General features: G+C 39.3%; 1 protein-coding gene across 10 annotated transcripts in view; it reads left to right on the top strand.

Moving 5' to 3' along the window:
* CELF2 (CUGBP Elav-like family member 2) overlaps positions 1–23,614 on the top strand; it is a 301,179-nt gene that overhangs the window by 107,095 nt on the left and 170,470 nt on the right. The window contains exon 1 of one of the 10 annotated variants that reach the window (XM_057373029.1): positions 11,345–11,608. The exons of the other annotated variants lie outside the window; for them this stretch is intronic. Within the exon in view, the coding sequence (XP_057229012.1) occupies positions 11,586–11,608 (23 nt within the window). The 5' untranslated portion in view covers positions 11,345–11,585. Of the gene's footprint in view, positions 1–11,344; positions 11,609–23,614 lie in introns of those variants that run through there. 10 annotated transcript variants of the gene reach the window in all.

The raw sequence follows: 23,614 nt of genomic DNA, 5'->3' as shown, positions 1-23,614 counted from the left end.
TCTGCAGTGCCTAACAAGAGCGTGATCACTGTGCAAGTGCATGTGGAAAGAGTAAATAACTACAGTGGGTCACAAGATAGTAATGGATAGAAACTGGTCACATTCATGCTAAAAAATTAGTAGGTCTTTCGCTTTTTTTCTTTTCTTGGTCAGAGCTGTGAGTTTCTGGTCTGGCTGTCTTGGAAGAGGAACGAAGGCAAGAGGCCAGCCTTATTATTGAACATTTTCAGATTCACAATCTTCTTACAGGCAAGTGAAACACACCCCCTGTGTAAAAGGCAAAAATTTGTTGTTAGTGTAACTGAAATATTAATGGTCTCATCAAAGATCATTATTTTTATTAATCCAAAATTATATTATTAAGAGAAAAGAAAGAACACTGTTATGGGGAGGAAAGCTTCAATAACATATTTGAAATGGATTCAGACACATTTCTACCCCATCCAAGGTGTTTTGCTCACCCTTACTCCATGAGCTTTAATTTTTGGAGCTGGGAAGTGCTTAGGGCAAGTAGTCAGATACCAGGGGCTTCATTGGGAGGGGTACCTTGATAGGGTTTTTTTTCTTGCTCTTTGCCATGATGGTGATTTCTTAATCCTCATTCTGTGTTCTGCTTCTTGCTATTTTTTTTTTGTTTCCTAACATTCTTTCACACCTTCCATTTTCTCCTTTGGATTGCAACACCACCCATTCAATATGTACGTGATATCTTACATATGTTGGATACTTTTTCTGTCTTACCCTAAAACCACAGGTTTGCATTTCTTTAGCCAGTTTTGGGTGAATTTTTGTAGCCCTGGGGTGAGTGTCAATCTGTGCCCTGTCTGATACTTGCTCATGCCTCCACTCCCCTGCCCTGTACCCTGTGTTGCCTCTTTTGAGTTCTCCGTGGTGATACCAGGTCTGTGTTCCTCTGCACTCATTACCTTGAGATCATAAATATTTCATCCCGTGCAGAGTAACTGCATGTTACCACTGTCTGTATAAAAAATACACTCAAACCACCATTGTTATGCGAAGACAAGCAAAAGTGAAATATATCAGGCAATAACCACCTGGTCATTAAGGAAAGTGCTGCTGCAGCTAAAATGAAGCCCCAGGTTGGGCAATACGAGAGTGGGCAAGCCTGGCGTGCCTGGGGCTGAGAGTGTGCAGGCTCAGCACAAAGTCTGAGTCCTGTTTCTGGCATCACTGGGCTACAGGACTTGAATGGGATGAATTAAATCACTATTTGGGTTTATCCATATGGTCTGGGTGACACAGGATGTCCTTTCTGGTCTTGGGCCGGTGGCAGCACCTTAAACTGTTGAAACAGAAAGGGAGTACTTTGCCTTCACAGAGCAGGTGTATGTTGGTGTAGTATTAGCAGACAAGTTGAACAGAAAACAAGAAATTTCATCTAACTGAGGTAGATAATTGCTATCATTATTCTAAGCCATATGTATTCTATTCATCTTCATGATATTGCTGTGACAAAGCTGTTACCCTCCTTTACAGATAGAGTATTTATCTGCAGTTGCCCTAGGATGCCTCTGTAGTCAATGGAAAGACATTTCTACCTCCATTTTAGTCCACCTGAAGTCTGAATTGCCCTCTAAAATGATTATTTCTCTTCACGGACTAAACAGGAAATCCCMCACACATAAATTTAATAAATCTGAGCCAAAGAGATTAGAGATTTGTCTGCAGCAGATGAGTTTCAGAGCCTTGCTTTCACAGCTGTTACTAGTAACTAGCTTAGCTTAAATTTATTTCATATATGGAATATATAGGTGACTACTRTAGTTTAGATTTTACTGTTGTTATATACCAAATGAGACATGTCCAAATGGCTGAGTGTGGAATTCAATTTTCATATTTCAGATGAGAAGATAATGCCCTAATCAGTTCTCATCTATCTAATGCGCTCAGTAGCRCTACTCAATTCTTTTCAGTTTGGCTACCACTCCAAACTGTTAAACCATCTGCTGATAGCAGCCAAAAAGATGACAATATAATAAATTACTAGAAGAAGTTAAGATGCCTAACATCTGCTCTCCACCAAGCTGGAGCATCTTCCCTGAATTGATGTCCTGTCATCTCTTGACACAGTAAGGGAAGATGCCTGATCTGAAGCTGTTGCAAATTCAAATCATTTGCAGCTGGACCTACATTCCAGGCATCCATCCTAGGCCTAAATAGGGAATAACAGTAGGGAAGGGAGAAGACAAAGGCAGGAGAACAAATAGTTTCTCAAAATACCTTAAGAATTTTCTGGCCCAGGTAAAGGCCTTCGTCTGCTCATTATTCATTATGATTAATGAAGAAATACCTAATGATGGCAAGCAGAATTTTGCAAGACAGAAATAGAAACTGCTGCCTCTTCAGAACCACATGACTGTCTGTCCTGGAATTACGTTGTGCATAATGTTTTAATCAAATAACAGTTTGCTTAGTAGCAATGGACCACATTGGTTAGTGCAAACAGCATGCAAACATATTCTAGATAAGATTATGTAGCTCTGAAGGTGCTGGTAGGCAGACACTGTTGAGAAAATATACACATAATATTTACTTACAACGTTCCTGGAGCCTCCTTTGGTGTTATTAGTCTGTCATGAAAATCTGCAAACACATACTTATCAGAAACTCACTGCAAAACATTAGGCAGTTAGTGAAGTCAAATACAGAGGGTAGATGCCATAGCAGAGCACAGTTAATGGTTGAGCTGTGACTTAACTTACATCCAAGTGCAAACATAATTAAATTAGAAAAAGTCCTGAACCAAATGTAGGAGGTGTAGCCTGCCTGGAATGCAAAGATGTATCTGGATCCCATCCTCCTGCTTCAGCCTTCGGAAGCAGAACTGGAGGAGACAGAAATCCAGAGCTGRATCCAAGTTCAAAGGTGTAGAATAAACTAGGAGGTGCCACAATGTTCTGCTCRTTATTGAGGTGCAAACTTGAGCAAAATTAGTGGATCTAAGAGAAGAGGCTTGACTGGAAAGTTCAGTGTGCATTAATTGGGGAGATTTGCCTTACATTTACTAAACCCAAGTGTTTTCTAGTTTCCTTTTCTAAGTTAAGCCTAGAAGCATCCTCTTAAGGCATGCTTTCTTTAAGTATTGTAATTGACTTCTTCTCTTTTCCTGATTTCTCTCACATACACAGTGAACAGGTGGAGGAGGGGCACTCCTTCAGCACAGATACCTCTGTAGGAATCTCCTGTGATTTCAAGCCAGCTCAGTGAAATTCCACTGGATCTAAATTCACCTTAAGCAGAAGGATGATCCTTGTAAATAAATGTGAAAAAATATAATGTAGTTATAATTCATAAAAGAATACGAACACAATAATAAAGAGTGTAAGTACCTAAGTACTCCAGTAGCTTTTAGGCTACAGTAAAGCAACTGGATTTGATTCTGGAGAGTATATTCCCCACTGCATTCCTATGAGTCCTGTTCTGCCACAGCTCTGTCATCCATCCATCCATGAAAATCTATTCCTTCAGGTCTAGATTAGAAAATGCTCYCCCCTGTTTTTTCCTTGTCACAGTRGTGTTCATCATTCACTCTGCTGCTTCTCCTTACCTCCTCCTGTCTCCTGGTAGACCTTGGGGCTGCTGGCTGGTGTTCCATAGGACCAGCAAGTTTTCCCTGAGCTAGACCCAGCAGCATCAGTGATGAAGTTCTATTTTAGTTTGTGTGATTTGGCAAGCACTGGCTGTGATGTGACARTATGGGAAATAAGGAGCCAGCAGGTTGGGCTGGCAGCAGGAGCAGGGAGCACCATGGTGGTGGTTAATCTGAGATTCTTGCCATCAGTGCACCTGGATGTGTCTAGGAAAAGACACTCAGGTTTATGTTGTGCTGCACCAGCCTGGAGAAGTCCTGAGGGGCTGCTCAGATGAGCTGGTCTGGTTTGCACACACCAGTGCTGTTTGGAAAAGGTGGGAGAGTATAAATCTGTGTGCACGTGTGCGTCCCTGAGTGACATATTTAACCTAGAGCAGAATTAAACSTGTAGCTGTCACTGTCTGATCCCAGCGTGGTGACCAGCTGTGCCTGACTGATATAACAGGCTGTTCTCCCTTTTAAAGGTATTATTTATAGCGTTATCTTTCRGAGTGAGGTGTGAGACTGTGTATTTGGCTGGATAGCAGTGCCGGTGTGTTCTTCTGCTGCAGGGTAGAGGTGATGTTTCTCATCAAGCTGAGGCTGAATGGACTTTCCAAGAGGAGCAAGGTGAGATTTCTAAACAATTTAAAGGATTTGGTTCAGAACAGCCATTAATCAGTCATTAAAAAGCAATTGCAAATAACCATTGCTTTCTGTCCATCTCTAGTGTTTCTCAAGCATGTCCCTGAAAGCTTGACACATTCTGCAGCTTTAGCAGTAATTTGAATGCAACAAATCGTACCTGCAAAGCACAGATGTTGAAAGCTGAAAAATCTGAAGGTGCCGTATGTTTCCTGTAATTGAAAGCAGGTGCCCTGAAGGAAGCAGGGATTCTGTTTCACTTTATGAAGTATCTGGTTGGCAGAGCAGGCAAAAAATACCTGCTAAAACTTCATTCACTAGGACTGGATAAAACAGATTAAAAGTGTTGTTTTACAACAGCTCTTGGGCTCCAGCAAGGGATGAAGATCCTGTTGTGTTGGGCACCATAGACAGAAAGGAATGAAGTCACAGGGTTTGGAGGAGTAAATAAATGGAAGTAAATAAAGGRTGGGATGAGGGGAAGGACCATGATACAGAGACCTCTTGGAGTGAGTCCAGAGGACGACTACCAGGATGATTAGAGGGATGGAACACCTCTTTATGAGGAAAGGCTGAGAGAGTTTGGGGTTTTTCATCCTGGAGAAGAGAAGGCTTTGGGGAGACTTTAATGCACCTTCCAGTTCCTTAAAACTGGAGAGAGCTGAGGAGGGACTTTTGACAGGGACATGTAGTGATGAGAAAAAGGGAAATGGCTTTAAGCTTAAAGAGGACAGGTGTAGATTTGATATTAGGAAGAAATTCTTTCCTGTAARGGCAATGAGACACAGGAATAGGTTGCCCAGTGAAGCTGTGGGTGTCCCATCCTTCAAAGTGTTCAAGGCAAGGTTAGACCAGGCTGGGAGCAACCTGTCCTCGTGGAAGGAGTCCCTGCCCCTGGCAGATGGTTTGGAACAAGATGATTTTAAGGCTTGTTCCTGCCCAAACCATTCTGTGATTCTGTTATATGATAACCCTTTCTTGTGCAGCACTGAAACCAGGCCCAGCATCTCCATCACTTTGGGTCTGTTCTGCTCTGCATCCCAGGTCTGCATCTCCCAGTGGTCCCACCCTAAAACACTCRTATCATGGTTTCAGAGGATGCTCAGTATGATTGGCTGCCAACCTGCCTTTTGCCTCAGTTGCTGTTTATAAAGAATCCAGGCCCAAAAAATAATAAAAGTGAGGAAAATTCATGCTTTGGAGGATTACTTTTTGGGAAGCAGCCTGTAAGGTGAAGCCTGCAGGATGATAAACAGGAGAGAAATGCTGGTGAGTTGTRGCTGCAGCTCCACCTGCAGAGTTCACAAGAGTTTAGGGAGGATTTTTTTGTATGTTTGTGCCTCAATTTATGTGTGGCAGTGGTAAAAGCCCCAAGAGTCCTCTGAAAATTATTCATTTGCTGTTTGCAGGGGTTTTTGCATGGTTTGTGGTACTTCTAAGACATGTAAGATCCAGATGTTACATACCCCAGGAGATTTGGCAGAATTGTATTCAAGCTGAACATAGCCTGTGGGTATAAGTAGTATTTGATACTTAAAGGTGGAAAAACAAAATAACAGAAAAGCACCCCAGAACATCCAAATTCACTGATGCTTCCAGCCAGTTTTGTATTGCTGCAAGCCAGGACCACATCCCCTTCTGTTCTGTGTTTTGGTGGCTACACCAATCACAGAAAGAAGAAACAACTTTTATCAAAACATTTTTCAACTCTTTTTTGCTAATGAAATAGATAGTGTGTGGCACAGCATCATTGTACAGTTATTATTATCTCTCAGAAAATACTTTTCTTAAGTTCTGAAAGTGCTGACTGACCTGTGTGCACCAGGCTCAAAGCTCTTGCTCCCATTTAAAGACTCTGCAGCACATTCACTCTATTCTTTCTCTTTGGATTGCCCACAATTTTTTTCCTCCATCAGTTCTAGGCAGACATTTTCTAAGACTTTTTCTTCTTTAGTCCATCAAACCACCTGAAAGAAAGAAAAAAAATGTCCTTTGTTCACATTGTGACAGAGAACATACATTTTGCKGAGAAAACAGTGAATGATGTTTACCACCTTTTTCTAATGGCCAAGGATAGACAGGACAACTTGTGCAGGAAAAAGAAGTTGAAGAAAAGGTCTGGTTTTTAATATATATTAGTCAGTTTTTCATTCTTTTTGACAATCTTATTTAACTGATTTAATATTGGATCTTAATTCCAGCCAAAAATTTAAAAACTAGGAAATTTAATGACCACATCATTTCTCTCTGTGTAGCTTCCTATACATGAAAGGTCAATGTCAGTCAGACTGTACCATTTGGCATGAAGATGAATATAGAAGCTAAAGAGGATTTGAAAAATACATGATCTGGCATTTGAAACTGAAGTCTRGGAGTTGAGTCCTGCTTTTATTCCTTTTATCTTCTGGTGACCTAGCACTTCTTCTCTGATGGGGTGTGTTTACAGATTTAATAGGTTTTTTTGTCCTACTGCATGGCAGTGGAGAAGGTCCTGTAGGGGCTAGGTCAAATTTTTAAGTAGTTTGGGATGTCTGGTTGATGCTACCACTCTCCCTAGAGGCATTTCTGTGCAGAAAGTATGGAAAACAGCGTTAATACTCTCCACATCTCACAGAAAGTGAAGGAGAAGCCTATTTACCTAAAAATCTTTGGCAGGGATGTCTGGTCCCCTTGTTTCTTGTTATTGACTGTAGGAAGAAGGGAAAGTGTCTGGGTTACTAATGTAGTGTTTACCGAGGCTTCTGTAGCTCAGTGAAACCCATCTGAGCGTTAGTGCCTTAATTTTCCCATCTGTGAAACAGAGGTTATGTCTTGCAGTGGAATCGTGATCCTCACTGCTTCTGTGTTCAGAATGCCTGGAGAAAGGAGGCAGAGGGAAAAGATGGTGTGGTGTGTTCTGGTCAGGGTGGTGTTTGCTCTGAAAGCTGCAATACACAACCTAAAAGTACAGCACAGGTGTGGAGATACACAGAACAGAAAGGGTAACAGTGAAAAATAAATTATCATTAGATGTTTAATAAGCCTTATTTCCTTGTGCAGTAGTGCTTTTAGGTGGTGTGATTAGGGATCTCAGGAAAGTAGTTGGATATTTCCAGTCAGTCTTGGAAATACCCATTTTAGTGTGCACAGCAAAGGTGGAGGGACCTGTGATGATTTGAATATTTGCACACAGGGCTTTGTGCRTAGTCCCTCTGCATCTGCTGKCTTGTTATTCTTTATCTTTAGWTGCTCAAYTTGATAGTTGCATGAACTTCTCAATTGAAAAGTATAGATATATATAATATGGCTTTATTGTGCACTTTTAAAGAGCCGAGACAGCAGTCAGCCTGCAGAGATGGTCTTACAAAATTATAACAAATGTCATAAAACTTCCAAATTTCCAAGATTTTTATGAAATGAAACTTGGCTGAATAAGCCAGGTCTTCATGTCATCCAYTTGTCTTTCTCTGGAACCACACAAAGCTCCCTTCTGTCATATCTGAGCCTTTTGCACTTCCAGTGCCACATGATTCACGTTTTCCTTGGTCTGTCCTGCCAGCTGGGTGACCCCATAATAGRGGTTGAATTGTAGTGAAAGTATTTGCATAGTTAAAATGACTGAGAGTAACACAATTATTACATTTTGSGAAAATCGCATTGTGGATATAAAATAAATATTTTAATTTTGCTCTGGTTTATGTATCTTGGAGATGGTTCCTTAGTTTGAGCTATTCACTGATGGCCCTTGGACTTTAAAGCACTTCAGGATAAAGATACTCTGGTGGCATCTGACCAGCTTATCTGATTTTTAAGGTGTTTAAAATGTGGAATTGAACTTTGGAATCAAACTGGCCAACAGCTACAAGTTYGAATCTATTGTCTCAGGCTGTTTATAATTTAGTCTGTGTCTTGCAAGTCGTTTGAACGGGAAGTGGTTCCAAAGTRCACATTTAGCATTCACTCATGGGGTTTCACTTTCTCTGTCTGCAGTAACTTCTCCTGTGGAAGCAGAACTAAAGGGTCTGCAAAAATTTGACYTCATTGGTGCTCACAGATGCTACACTGAATATGAAATTACTCTAACTCCACTTCCTTGGGGGCTGCTAAAAGATTTCTGTAACTTCAACCTCTGTGAAGTGATGTTCGGGATGACTCCTACTTTTGTAACTGCATATTTAATTGCATATCTTAAAGAGTAGAGGGTGCTACCATGGAAGAACTTTTCCCTTCAAATGTATGTTACCTTGTTTTAGTTTTCTCTTTTATGGTTTTGTCATGCATATGTAATATCAGCTCTTCCAGAATAACTTTATCATATTTAAAGTATGAGCTGAGTTTGYAATTTGATTTAACCTACATTGAGGCTCCTCCCCTGTTTCTAGGTACAGAGAAATCTACTATCTTCTTTCTTAACATGCCTAGGTTATCAGGCACTATCAAATAGCTATCACTCATTCCTACATCTAGTAYGGCATATTCAGACTATGAAGGATCTCAATCCCTAATTGCTGCAAATCACCATTTGTAGCAAGATGAGTCAGGTTTTTGGAATGAAATCTCAGATGATCTCGTGATCTTTGGCCTTTGCAAGAAATTTGTTTTTTGCTAGGAGTTGGCATATAATTTATTAAAACYGGAAAACTTTGATACTTTTTATCCTGCAATAGAAGACTGAGCTGCTGCTGAGGTGCAGGAGGTAAGGTTATGCTGCCCCTGGAAGAATTCACTTGTTTCATCCTATCTGATATTTCAGTTTCATCCCCTCCTGATCTGATGTCCTTCTGTTGTCACTTCTCATTTTCACAAGGTACTCCTCCTGCTGTCAGRAGTAGTAGGATCATGTGGTCGCTGAGGTTTGAAGGTCCCTCAGGTCCCTCTCCAGCCCAACTTCCTGCTCAGAGCTGGGTCAGCTGTGAAATCAGACCRTGTCTCTCAGCATCTGACACAGCTGTGTCTTGAAAACCTCCCCAGATGGAGACTGYRCTGTGTTTCTGGGCAGACTGTTCCAATGGCTCACTGTCCTTTTASAGAAAGTATTTTTCTTTCTATCCACTAGGATACTTTTCTTTTGACTTGCATGTGTTGCTTCTTGTCTTCCCACGATGTCCTGTAAGGGACCTGGTCTTGTTCAGCCTGGAGAGGAGAGAGCTTTAGAGGAAACTTCATGTTCTTGTAGGAGGATACTGAGAAGACAGGCACTGGCTYTTAAATTGGTAGATATTCCCACACCATTTCAGCAAGGAAAGTTGGTCTGGAGCTGTTCACACTTTGAGAAGTCTTTGAAAGGAGATACTTTAAAGAGAAGCTATCTCACTTCTGCCAGTTGGCAATCTGTGTGAATTTAAGGAATGATTCTGTCCCTTCTTCTCTTTGACTCAGGGAATCCAATGTGCACTGGGTGACATCTTGCCTGGCTGGTGACAGAATCTGTCACTGTCTTGGTCCTTTGGGCATCCACAGTCCATTGGCAGCCTTCTAATAGATGCAGTGAGACTTGTTCTGCTCCAGGTTTTCTTAACAGATAGAACAGGTTTTCCCCTCAATCTCTAACACTGCATACATGTAAGTAGGGATGGTTTTCTCCATTTTTGCATATGTCTGAATTTTCTCTGCAAGAGCTGTCTCATGTTAACTTACTGCCTGAAGTTATACAAATTACTGCTGCAAATGGTTAACACTTAAGGAGATGGGGAAATTGCTGTTCAGACAGTACCTATCAGTCTGGGGAGCAAGTACACAAAAATTTGTTTCATTGTAAGGCAGAGGAGCACCCAAAGGCAAATAACTCCACTGGTGTTCTTGAGCTGTTTAATAACAAGGGGTTTGTTTGTTGTTTGGTTTTTTTTGGTCTTGTTTTTTGTTTGTTTTAAAATCCACCAATGCATTTTTTTGTTTGTTTTTTTGTTTGTTTTAAAATCCACCAATGCATGCACATCTATTTGAGCTAATTTTTTTAAAAAATCATCGGGGACCATGCTGTTATTTCCTTGTTGTATATCACTAGGCTTTTGCATTTTTTTCATAATCTTAGAAGAGAAATGAAAGCAGATTACAAATCAGGSCTGACTCTCTAATTTGCATTTCTAAATCTTACATGATCTTGTTCCCCCAGCATGGCAAATTTCTTAGGTACCAACTCCAGACCTAAATGAAACAAACCTCTGCTGTATTTTGCATCTGATCCGAATTAAAACTAGTGCTTGTAGATATTTAATAAACAGAATATCCTTTCCAATCCTTTCAAGGGACTTGCTACATTTCTCATTTTTAGGTGTTTGTTTCTACTGCTAATGCCTCTTGTGCTGCATCCGAAGCACCCCTGCAGGTTTCAAAAAACCATAACAACCTCTTCACCAAAAACATTTGTCTTCTGAATCTGGAGGGTCATGAAAGTAAAAAGCAAGGAGTACAGAAAGAGAAGGATTTGAGATTTTATTGCAAATTATTTTCCAAGGGACAGACAGAGGGTTTCTCTTCCTGGAGCAATGCTTAGTAGCTAGACTGTGATGCATTTTAACTTAAGATATGGCTAAAAAAGAGGATTAAGTATTTTTTTTTTTTTTACAGCTATTTAAATTCCAGCACTAGCTGTATAAAAGCATGTGAACAGCTTTACAACACCAAAATGAATGTTGACCTAGCCTAGTAGCCTGATTCCACAAAAGCCAGAGAAAATGTATAAGTAAAAAAATAAAATAATAGTAAAAGYGTTCAAAGATTTTATTCTTTTTATTCCTGTAGCCTCACCCAGATGTTTTCAAACTGTAACATGGTGACTTCCAAACCTGMAGTTGCACCAAAACATGTTTGTTTTAAATAGATTTTGTTGATTTTTTTTTTCCACCAGGGAAGAATTTAAGGTCCTTTTAAGTCCTCATATATTGGGCTATTTTGAGAGAGAACCAGATATATTTTCATGATATCACTGTTTGTTGCTGTATTATTATACACTCCTGTACATTAATAGTGCTGAGTTATTAGCATCATCCCMCACATTCTGTGTTGATGCCAGCAGGGTGAGTAAGAAAAACATCTGCCTGGGAGGTAGAAACGTGTTTTTATATGTGAATACATAAACATGAAAATTCTACACCTTCTGGTTTGAACTCACACCAGAGAGCACAGGAGAGACCTGTGAATTTCTGCAGCTGGGAACTGGCCCTTGTGCAAATCCTGTGGGAAGAGGTTGGAAGGGATAAGGTGTCTGTCCCCATCAGTGTTAATGAAGAAGAAAACTGGCAGAGCGAGCACTTCCTCTGGGAGTAAAGCTACGGATGTGGTGACCTGGGACACACATGGTGTTACTTCCTCAGCATTCATGAGCTACATTGTCATTCATTTAAGTCTGGGTTGCGTTGCTTGAACCTAAATGCAGTGCAGGGAATATTTAAGGTAATGTTGATCCTTCCCATTTATTGGGGTTTTTTTTGGTTGTTTTTTTTTTTTTTTTTTTTNTTTTTTTTTTTTTTTTTTTTTTTTTTTTTTTTTTTTTCCCAATGACCTTTTTTATTTAAAAAAAAAATTTGAAGTATTTGAATTTTGTGCATTCGGGATGGATGGGGTCTGTTAAGCGTGGCAGCTCCTGGTGGCTGTGCAGCTCCATGGCATTGATGGGGAGATACAGTTTGGGAAAAAGACTGTTTAAAATAAACAAGAAGCAATTCTTGAGCGTTTTTATACTCAGAGAAGTACATCTACTTAAATTTCCCGGAACATACTGAGATTTTAGTAAATATCTTAATAGGCTCGGAGGTCACAGTGATCCTCCTGTTGGTGCTGTGGAGTTTTCTGGCAGCTGTCACTTCCATGGAAAAACAGGAATGTCAGCAGATGAAAGCAGCATTAACATCTTGACAGATGTGTGTTATAGCAGCATCTTTAGACAGAGCTCATGTGCTTCTTAAGGAAGTTATTTTTTCGTCACAATAACTTAAGTTTGAAAAATCTTGTATTGAAAAGTACCTATGATAAAATCGAGTCTTCCAGAGATATCTGCACAGCCTTTCAGGAAAATCCCACATCTCTCTCTGTTTTGCCCAGAGTTTGCATTGTTAATAGAAAGATGGAAACAGAATTCCCTTTCCTCTTTAATCCTCTCCCACTTTATCTTTTGATGCTTTTAAAAATATTGCCTTTTATACCGTAATAGAAAGTTCATCAGAAACTTGGCAGACAGAAATCCTACAGCCAGTGAAGATGCTGTACAAACAGCAGAGCTGTGAGTATTTAGCAACATCACAGTAGCCTTGTTTCACATTTGCAATTAATACACGTCTGTGTTTGCATTTGTTATAGGACTCCTGACAGCACCAACATAACAAGAAAAACGAACAACCTGAGTAATAAATCTCTGGAGGCATTCAGCAAGTGCCATAGGGCTCATTAATCTTGATTATTCCCCATAATAGATAACTTCACAAATCATCTATTCTCCCCAATCATGCACATAAGGATAATGTATATGTAATAGCCTCCCRTACTGTAAAACCCCAAATAGAATTTCATTTTTTTAAATATAAGTCTTGACAAATGCAAGACAAATATTTATAGAAAAAGGATGGGTATGAATAACAATGAACTGGACTGAAACTAGTCAGGCAGTGACTGCTGTGAAAAGATGGGGTTTGGGATTGTTGGTTTGTGGGGGGTTTCCCTTTACTTTATGATGTCTCTATTTGAATAAAAAAAATTCATTTATTTATAGCCTGAAGTAGATGGGATTTTCTTCCTGAGAGTTTTGGCCCAGGAGATAAAGCAATCTGCAGCTGCAGCCTTCATGCATGGTCCTTAAGGAATGTAGACAGGGGAAAATAGGAGCAGCTAAGAAATACCCTGAATTCCAAACAATTTAATATTTATAATTTATACCACTGATTCCTTTTTCTTTTTTGTATCTWCTCAAAGCCTTCATTTGAAACCTGCCAGAGTTATCAAAGAAAACCCTAGTTTTGATTTGACATGGTCTTCACCTGTTTWCCAACTTTTCTCAACTCCAACTTAAATATGCCAGCATAAGAGATCTGTGAAAAACATCGTCTTTAGAGTAATACTGTATATGATCCTTTCAGTGAGAATAGCAGAGGTGAAGAGTTGCAGGCTGTGCTTCAGCTCACAATTATACCACGATTACTTTAAAATTGGTTGTTCAAATGGCAGAAAATATAGGAGACATATTAAGTTTTGAAAAAAGAATGCAAAACATTATGGTTTAAATGCAATCAGTTTTAAAGGATAAAGGATGAAGTAAAGGAGAAGCAGGTGGAGTGGGGAGGGAAATAAGACTTTTTTTTCCCCAGAAGTGTACCAGTACTTTTTATATCTTTGTAATTGTAGTGACCTTAACCTGATGCTTAAGAGTAGGTTCTGCTGATTGAAGTTTCAGAAGTGTGGAGCTCTATTCACAGCTGAGCCTTCCTCTTATGCAGTATAAAGCACGAGATTTGATTGCCCTCATCTTTGCCCACATACCCATTTGGCCACCTTTCTTCTCCCTCCCTCCATGTGTCCAAATGCTCTCRAAACCCCAGGATTTTGTTCTGTGACYCRGAGCACCAAAATAGCAGTTTTRTGTGAGTGGAAAGGATTTTACAGARTAACAACCCAACAGCTTTAGGGCGTGTTTCTTCTTGTTCACTRTCCCTCYTCCAGCCTTTRTACAAAGTACTCAAGATTCATTTCYGTAAAATTTATSAGGAAAGACAACATATGCATCATCTTTCAGAGCTGGAAAAAGAACAATCTGAAATTTGGATCAATTTCTTTTTTCAAGATCTGCTGTGCACATTATTTGAACAATTCTATTTCTGCAGTTATTTTGTGTGTGGATGCATAATAGCCATCTATAAAGCATCACGGTCTTTTAATAGCCAAAACTGCATGTTGTGTCTCTGTTCCTAAATACATACATGTGAATCACATCCACAAGCAAAATACCTCCTGGCAAAGAGATGAAGAATGGGTTCTTGCCTCTAAGTAAAGTTTTTAAAAGTGGAGGAAAAAAAAATGAAAATGTTCACAATCATCTAAGTTCATGTGGACAGACGATCCTGTTTGTTTGACATTTGCGTGTAGGCATTTCTTTCTTCAGACTTCTGCAAAGAACTTTCTAAGACAATGTCAAAGAGAAGTGCATTTTGGCTTGAGATTTTTCTTTTATATCAGCACAGTCTAGTTGTTTGAAATACAGTTTTGAATCAGGATGAATGGGTTTTATTCTTAACTGTCTGAGAAAAATTCAAATGACTCCCTTAATCTCTCTTGGCCTCAGTTTCTCCCTGTATAAAACTRTACTTATAATGCTTCACCATCTTTGTAAAATGTTCCACAGTCTTCTGAGGAAACAAATTATTTTAAGTTCAAAGTGTTGCTCTTAGTGAAAGAATGATCTTGTTTATTCTTGAAAAAAATACTTTATATAAACATCAAAGAGCTGTTTGTACCAYGTGTTTAATCTGCCATAAGGTGCTWCTGTGTCTCAATTAGCAATATTTTCTCATTCATTTCTCCACGAAAAGGAATGTTTTTGGTGCTGTGGATGCCGTGTGATACAATTCCATCAATGTCAATATGTGCAGGAAACTAAATGCRGTGTTTGACATTGGCCATAATTTCCTATTCTCTACACAAATTAGCATAGCAATGGATGCAAAGTGATACAGAGTCACTTATAATCATTCTCCTTCCACTGCCCAGCCTGGCTGATTTCCCCAAAGAGCCRGGAGTCAGTGCTGGAGGGCAGCTGGAGCTTTGCAGTTCAGGTTGCACCACTTGCAGTCACCTCCAAAAGTTGGGAGTGTCTTTGTCTTTTGTTGAAGGAGATTATCAAAATATAGGGATTGTTTCTTTAGAAGTTAATGCAAAAGGTCACTTTTTCAGGTAAATATTGTCACTGGTTGATAACTTACTTCTGGAAGTATGGAAGAGARCACCAGCATGCAAGGAAGTCAATGCAGTAGAAGAGAAGGTGAACTTGATATAACTTGTCCCTTGTGTGGGTTGAAAAGGAATGAACATTACAAATAACCAATAACCATGGATGACATAATTCCTGAAGGACAACAACTGTGTTGTTGAAACAGTGTCAGTCTCATAGTATTGTCTTTTTTCATCTTGAAAAAGCATTATAAAGCCTTTTCTTTTCTTTGTTATGCTGATACAGTGGTACAGAAGGGGATACCAACCCTTCTGGTTTGAACCAGGATTACTGGGTTTAAACTGACAAAGAATAGAATTAAGCAAGGCTAAAATATGAATATTGGGACATCTTTGCCTCTCTTTAACTGATGATGGAAAGAGAGAGGACAGCACTGCATCAAGGCATTTTGAGTTCAAGTACCCAAAGGGTTACAAGGAGWAGCTGGTGCCCCTCCAGACCTTGCTAAAATGGGATTATAAATACAACTAAATAAGTGCCAAAGTTCCRCTGGAGGGATCATTTACATCTTTCAAGATAACATCTAGTATCATACAGAGGCAGTACTTAACATCCCTTCCAGTGGTATCTCCTTTTACCTGAAAAATCATCTCCACAAGCACTTTGTCAGAGCTCCCATGCTTTCTTCAGTGGGATTAAGTGACCAAAACCCTGTTGCCAGTGTAAACCAAAAATTACATTAGCTGTTTATTTTTAAGTTGTTTGGAAACTTGACAAGTGAAAGCAGCTCTAAATGCATCCAGATTCAAAACACGTTACCCTGAGTATCTGAAATAGAAGTTGTAGTTGTGACAGACTCCCAGTGCTCACATCTCAGGAGYTTAAAAGATGAGAAACACATGTTTAAACTCAGATGCCCAATTTAGAAATAAATTTATACAGGCTCTCAGTCTCTAGACTAGGACCTGTGTTATGGAAAAAAAGTTTATGTAATGCTGTTTCCATTATAAATGGAGGCTAATTTTCTCAGAAAGACTCTTAATACTGAGCAAACAAGTAAGTTTAGTACTAAAAACATTCTCAGTGCTTCATTGCCTTGGGTTTACAATATCATTTGCACGTCAAATTATATTTCATCTTATGATTTAGTAATGCCAGAAGAATAGATCTAATTCTGTGTCTCATGATACCCTTAAAGATGGAAGATTGCTTTCCATGGAGTGTAAAACTCAATTTGTAGTCATGTGTATAAAACATGACTTTATGGCAGATTAGCTTGCTGTAGATTTAGTTCTCTCTGACAGTGAACTGAAAAATATTAGCGTTTCACTGAACACAATATTAATGGCAAGAAGAGAGTATTATTGTAACATTGAAAGTAGAATGGGATTTTTGCAAGTAGAGCAGAGGGAAATATATTTGGAGATTTGCAAGGAATTTAAGTAGAATTGGTTTAACTTTTCTCTTTTCCTCGACCTTTTTTCCCCCTCTCTGTGAGTCATTTTGAAAAACAAAAGTATACTTCCAGTTGTCAATGATTTTAAATAGAACAGCAATTATAGTATTGGAAGATGCCTTTGGACCATATGTGTTTCAAGTGACTGTAGTAAAATTGAATTTTTAGATATTTTCAAAGTCTTCTGGTGGTTTTGACTTGCAACTSTCTTGCTTAGCAGTCAGATGTGATGTTTGCTTTTTCCAGTGGAACAGAAGATTAGAGTGATTCTGTGCAGTTCATTATTGATAGTGAAGGTGGTGTGGTGCTGTGATGATGGTGTCTGTTGCAGCAGGTGAAAATCACCTCCTGGGTGTGACTGGGCTGTCCCTTGGAGTGCTGAGCACTGAGAACCGTGTCCAGGGCAAGTAATGTGGCACCAAAACCATCACAGCCATGTGCTGCGCTGGGGATTTTAGTACAAGAGATAGAAGAATGAAAGAAATTGAGAAGGAAACCAAGCAGACACTATAATCAAATGGTGATCAAGAGGGAAATGTTTTGTGGAGAGTGCTCTTCTGTATCCTGCACTTGAATTTTTGCAKCCTATCTCAAATGTATCTGCCAGAGTGATCCAACATGTTTATACAGAGCATGCTTTTATAATGTGGCTGATAATAATGAAATTCTTTATGCCTAACTCAAAGCTAATGTATTCAAGATACAAATGATAGAGGAGGGCGGAAAAGGCACTGCAACAGTTTAGCTGCAGTTGTAGAAAGGTTCCCTATGCTTCTGTTTTWACTGAATACTTTGTATTTATTAATTGTGTTCATTTTAATTCCACACTAAGTCAAATAACGATGTGTGAAAACAGCATAATTAAGCTTTGATATTTCTGCAAAAGTAATAACTGAATTCAATCTGCTTTTAATCTTTCAGGCTATTCATTGTATCCATCCCTTATTCTTACAGTTATCTCTTTTCTCATTTAGTTCTCTTTGATTAACAGGCAGTGGAGGTCTACCTACTTTCTTGGGTCAGACACAAGCTCTGCTGTCTTTTAAAATACCTTTCAGTRTTATTACAGGTCCTTTGTTTCTATTGAGGAAAGCATTTAAGATTGTAAATTATGTGCTAAATTGTCCCTTTCTTTACAGAGTATTTTCCACATATTCCAAAGGTTGAATATTAAGATTATGCTTGTTTTTAATTATGCAYGCTTATATTAATTCATATTTTTCACTGATTTTCTTTCATTTTTAGCTACATCKTATACTGTGTGAGACTCAGCCCTACAAATTTGCATGTGATTAGTTTAGATTCCCTCACCAGAAATGGTTTTGTTGCTGTTGCTTTTTGCCATGTCCTGAGGACCTTCTTTGCAACATACAAAACACACAGCAATGTTCCCTTGTGGGACAGAGCGTGGTGTAGGGTCAGAACAGGGTGTTAGGGGTGGGAAGAGAAACTGATTGCAGTCCTCTGTGGTGTTGACTGGTTTGTGACTGGTTTGTAACTGGTTTGTAGTGGCCTGAGCTCCCCCACAGGAACCAGCTGTGGTGGAGGGCCTCAGATGGACAAAGTGTGCTGGATTTGGAGGGGGAGACAACAGGGACACAACTGCTGCTGCCACAGCTGTCCTTGTTTTACAAGGTGTYACAAAAGGTGTTTCTGGTCTGTAGGAGATGGACTATGATGTTCTTTAACCTTATGGTGCTCTTTGGTAGTAGTTCTGGAGGGCAGGTGGGTTTACTTTCAGAGTTACAGTCTATCTCCACTGAGAATTTGTTCCTAAAATTGTGTTTAAAACAGCTGCTTCTTTGCCAAACAGGAACATGTTTTGATTACCATTGCAAGAAGGTAGAAGTKAGAGAGGACAGAGGGACCTCTTTGGCGTGACTTTCCCCTCTCTGTGTTCCCTGTCTCAAGCAGAGGTAGGGAATGCACACAGAAAACCTAAAAAGCAGAAGAAACTTGTACAATCTGGTACAAGTTTGACTTGTGCAGAGCTGAGCACARCCATCACACAGGTTTGCAATGCTCCCATGTGCATCAGGAGCTGTGGTCAKTGTCTGGCTCCACGACCCAAAGGCATCATCACAGCCTTCAAAACCAGCCTGTCTGATGCCATCTGGCCTGGATGGGGTTTGTCATCTCCTTCCTCATGCCCATGACAGCTTCTCCCTTTGCCGCACTGTCTGTTGTCACAATGGTGGAAATATATTTAAAAAAAAAACAAAACAACAAAAAAACAAAAAAAACAGGGTCAGAAAGATATGTTCGCTATAAAAATCCCAAGGATGCCTTAGYCTTGAGGGGACCATAGTGATGCTGGTTGTTAACCCTCTCAGGAAGAGCATTTACTAAAATGTCAACATTTATTTTAAGCTGAACAGGCCAGGACAAGTGCTGAGGGTTTCCTGTGGTTCAGCTGGCTTACTGACAAGTGCTCCAACTGTAACAGCCAAGCCCACACGAGGGCTGTAAATAGGCAGGTAGTCTTCAAAAAAAAACATCTTACTCCACTGCAGTGGCGATATCTGTTATGTCTCAGCTTTCAGAGAATCCTCTGTCCCCAAATGAGCTGTTCTGTGTTTCACAGTTTGCACAAAGGCACACAGAAGAGATGCCTGCTCATTATGGGCTGTGTTCTGTGGTGCAGGGAAAGAATATCAGAGATGGTTTGTGTGCCCAAGCAGAGGAAGGAAACCACTCTCACTTACACACTCCTGTTAATAACAGCTCAGATGTTGTTGCTGTGTGGTGACTCTTAGACATTGTCTCAGAAATTTTTTATTTTGCACATGAGGATCGAATTTTTCACGTGGAAGTATTCAGAAATAAATGCATGTGTGCATTTTTGAAGGGCTCTCACCATGCCTGACAGAGCCACCTTTTGTCTGAACAGCTAATGAAATTTTGGCATTTCTTTAAAGCCCTTACAGTCCCTTGAGGATTTAAAAGTTATTTCTAGAAATTTCAAGAGGCATTCCAGATACTTATAAAAATAGAGACACAGACTTTAAATAGTTAATGAATGCACATCATTTACCTAAACAGTGTTTTTATAGATCTTTGCAAATATGACATTAATTAGGGAAAGTAACTAAAGCTGAAGTGCCGCAGAATGTTAATCCTCAGCATCAGTAATTAGCTGTGGAGGAGAATTTTAAAAAATGTTTCCAGTTTATATCATTTTGTTTTGGAAGAAACACAAATATGTGGGTTGAATTATTAAGAAAACAAATGAGCCTTAAAAAAACAACAACAAAAAAACCAACCTCTTAAGCTGTGGATGAGTGTATCTATGCAGTTGTAATGAACCTTTGCAGGTCCATGGCTTTTTTGGCTCTGGGGAGAAGAAAAATCTGAGATAAATCTGATATATCCACCTTCCCACCCCTCTCCTCCCATGCCCATACAGGCGTGTGTGTGTTCTGTACTCCAGGTATCCTCATATTTCCAAATTGCCCTGAGACCAGGCAGTGCAGAAAGCTACTTGGCAATTAATTTGATTGTGTTTTTAACCAACCAGTAAAGGCAACTCTTTGACTCTCCCCCTGCTGCATGCCCTGGTAATCATTTTGTTTATCTGCACAATTTGACTCGCCACAGCGGGCAGTGGAAGGGCCGCCTGCATTGTTTGTCTTCTTAAATTGTTAAAYGAAATGACTGAGAAGAGTCAGGAAATTAATTTTTGCAGTCTAGATATATGGTGAAAAAAGAAGGCTTTGAAGTGGAGATGTCAGTGTAGCCACTCTAAAATTCATGAATCAGACGTCGTGAGATTTTCAGAGGCATAAAAACTGAGAAATTTTTTAAATAGTTGCATCCTTTCTAGTTGCCTATTGATATCTGAACCTTAACAATTCATGTCACTCTGAGCTTTATTCAACGGCTGTTTTATATGAAAATGAAAGCCCAGATACCCATATAAATAAGACTCCAAGAATCAGGGCTTTTAAAGTAAAGTGTAGCATTGTTATTAGACTCATATTAAAATTGTGATACTAGCCAGTGTTACCTATTATTTTCTCTTTCCTATTTATTTTTTTAGGATGATTAATTTAACAGCYACTATCAAAATAGCCATAAACAATTTAATAAACCTAGTAAATCCTCAGATGCTTCTTTATTATGCATTCAAATAGGATTCTCAGCCTCTCGAGTCCCACTCTACACCCTTGAATGCTGCTAAGTAGTGCCATTAAAACAGCAATACTGGGAGACCATTCTCATTTATGGTGATTGTAAAATAGGGGCAAGACACTGGTTTGGCTTCATTTTGAGAGGTATGTTTCCACATGAAATGCTAAAGAAAATTCAGAATKAAACTCTACTCTCTGTGGATAGCAAATGTTTCACTTTGACCTGTTGATGTGTTAATACTGTCTCTGTCTTTCTTTATGGCAATAATTGTGTTAGGAAATGGTAGAAATGGATCTTCCTACCTAGATGATACTCTGAATTGTGGCAATAAAAAGTTATGTGTTACTGAAATAGCATTAATTTYCTATAGGTGGATTTCTTTTAAGATGTAGTGTGTTTTGTTAGTTGAGGATGTTTAAAAGGAATAAAGGTTAATAAACATTTTTCTTGCAAGCTTGTGAAGAAGGGTTTCGAAATTACTTGAAAATAGTTTTTTCAGGGTATTTGATAAAATTTTATACCTCATCTAAGCTCTGGAAACTCAGGCCTTAAAGCCAATCCATTAGTTGAAATATGTTGTGCAGGTTCTTACTTACTTTSCCCTCATTTTTGTGGTACATATTTACAGGTGATAATTCAAGGTGGTGACAACCCAGTGAAATGTGAATTTTCTCCCTAGCTGAAAAAAAAAGGTGAAGCCATGGGCTTTGGTTTCTTGGTTTCAGGTGTGTCATCCAGACTACAGCAGGGCCATCTTTGTGACTCTGTAGATGTGTGAGAATTGCACAGAAAGAGTCTTATGAGCTAAATTTGTCAGGAGCCTTTTTGGGGCGGACTGTGGGCAGACATGAAGAGCAAGTGGGCAAGGCAGCATGCTGCTGCTGCCCCAAAGGAGTCAGCTGTGATYTCTTTCTGTCACCTGTGGTGTTGTTCTTGCATTTTTTGGGGGAGTTCATCTCCAGTGATGCAGCTGGAAAGCAGAGTTGGTGATAAGAGAGTACAGCAGGGCCACTGGTGTTCTGTTTCTGAATAAGAAAGACAAGAGTGCTGAGTTCTTTGTCCATTTGATTGAGAAAGCAGATTTTCAGAGATGGCTGCATTTGTGTCTCTGCTAGGAAATGTGTTGTTCTGCACAGTGACAAGCTGATTAAGAGCAATTTTTTAGGGGAGAAAATAGACCTGCATTAGATGGAGAAGAGGAAAATATGAGGCTCTTGCGTGAAGATCCTTATAGCAGTGGTTGTGCTCCAGTAATTAAATTCTGACAAACAGATGAACAAACAATCTCCAGGGGTAATGAGGCTCAGTCAATGAACCACAAGTGTTCACAAGTACTAACAATAAGAGAAAATACAATTGAAACCCCTGCATATGTGTTACTCAAAAAGCAAGTTAAGGACTAATTAAAGGGATTTCTGTTTTCCTCTCCATGCTTTGAATTTAGAAATGGATTTATAGGGTATATTCTCCACTTTCCAGCATTCCAGTATTCTTAGATATGAGCATGAGAGTAGGTTTTGAACTCACTTACTTTAAAAAAAGGAAATTTAATAAATTCAATGCCCCACTTGACCAAAAGTTATCACCAGCATTATGCGCTTCTTTTAAACAAATTTGAAAGCACGTAACCAGAGAAGCTAAATCCTTCAAATTCAGTGTGCTCACCCTTTGCTTAGGGTGCATGAAATGCCAGCTCACGAAAATGTGGTTGTAGAAATTGAATACACTTCCTTCCAAYCTGCTCGGTGATAGCATATTTCACATGCTAAAATGTAAGTATCTCTTTCTGCTCTCGGGGAAAAATGATAACATATGCCATCACCTTAACTGTGCAATAAAGTAACTCAAATTGGACATGTCTGTAGAAAAGTGCTTTGTGTCATGTGATATAAATATCTACATTTTTTTAATGTCCTTTTTCTTATCACCCRTGACAGCGGCCTGTCTCGCCACTGTCAGAATTGATTTTTTCCCTTTGAAGTATTGTTTCTTAGTTCTTCAAAATATTTTTTTCCAGAAAAAAAAAAAAAAGATCGGCAAAATGACCATTTTATGTGACAAGTACAGATGGGGACTTGACAATAATATAGTATCMACTTTGGCTTTTTCTTCAGCTTCTGGTCTGAGAGAGTTAATCCCATCAATGACAGTCACGTTAGTTTTATTGATATTTTGTAATCTGTCTTTCCTTTCTTTCCTGGTTCACTGCAATCTGCTCTTGGTTAGTGACCTGTCACACACTACTGGTATCTAATTGCTGCATGTATTACTTTTTTAATTTAAAATTGTGCTTTTAGGGATCATGTGAAGCATCTTGATGAACAGTGCCAATTGGGTCGATATAAATTATTTTCTCCCCTCAGCAGAACCCAYATTTAAACTGTATTCATCAGGGTGCTCTTTGGCTGTTGTAAATGGTGAAAAATCACCAATATGTTGGTGCTGCCAGCTGCTCCAGAGCAGTGGACATTTTGGAGAGATTTCGAAATGCATTTGTAGACACATAGAAGTCATGGTGGTTTGGAGTGGCCAAACTGAGAGTGTAGTACAGGTCCAAGATGAACCTTTACCATCAACAAAGAAGCTGCTCCCTGATTATGGAACCCWCAGCTACAATGTGCATGGCTTTTTTTGTTTATTGATTTTTTTTGTTGGTGGGTTTTTTTTTTTAGTATTTTTCTTTATGGCAATCAACTACAAGTTCCAAGGCCTTGAGCACAGTAAGGGAAAATCCTAATGACTCAAAAAAAACAAGAGGTGACCCGAAGCTGATTTGCAAAATGTTGAGTGTGGTTCTAACATCTACTCTGAGGTTTGGTTTCATGCTTGTTCTCTGTCTGTAAACAGGAAGAGTAACTTGAAAGCAAAGGGAGGATGTGAGGAGGTTGGTCTTTGCAAAGCRGCACGTAGGACTTGTGCTTAACTGGAGCAAAGAAAG

This window comes from Malurus melanocephalus, unplaced genomic scaffold, assembly GCF_030028575.1.
Source record: "Malurus melanocephalus ecotype Western Australia unplaced genomic scaffold, MMel_1.1 scaffold_183, whole genome shotgun sequence".
NCBI classification, from domain to species: domain Eukaryota; kingdom Metazoa; phylum Chordata; class Aves; order Passeriformes; family Maluridae; genus Malurus; species Malurus melanocephalus.
The sequence above is the reverse complement of the archived record's forward strand: the minus strand, read 5'-3'. Positions and strand labels throughout refer to the sequence as shown.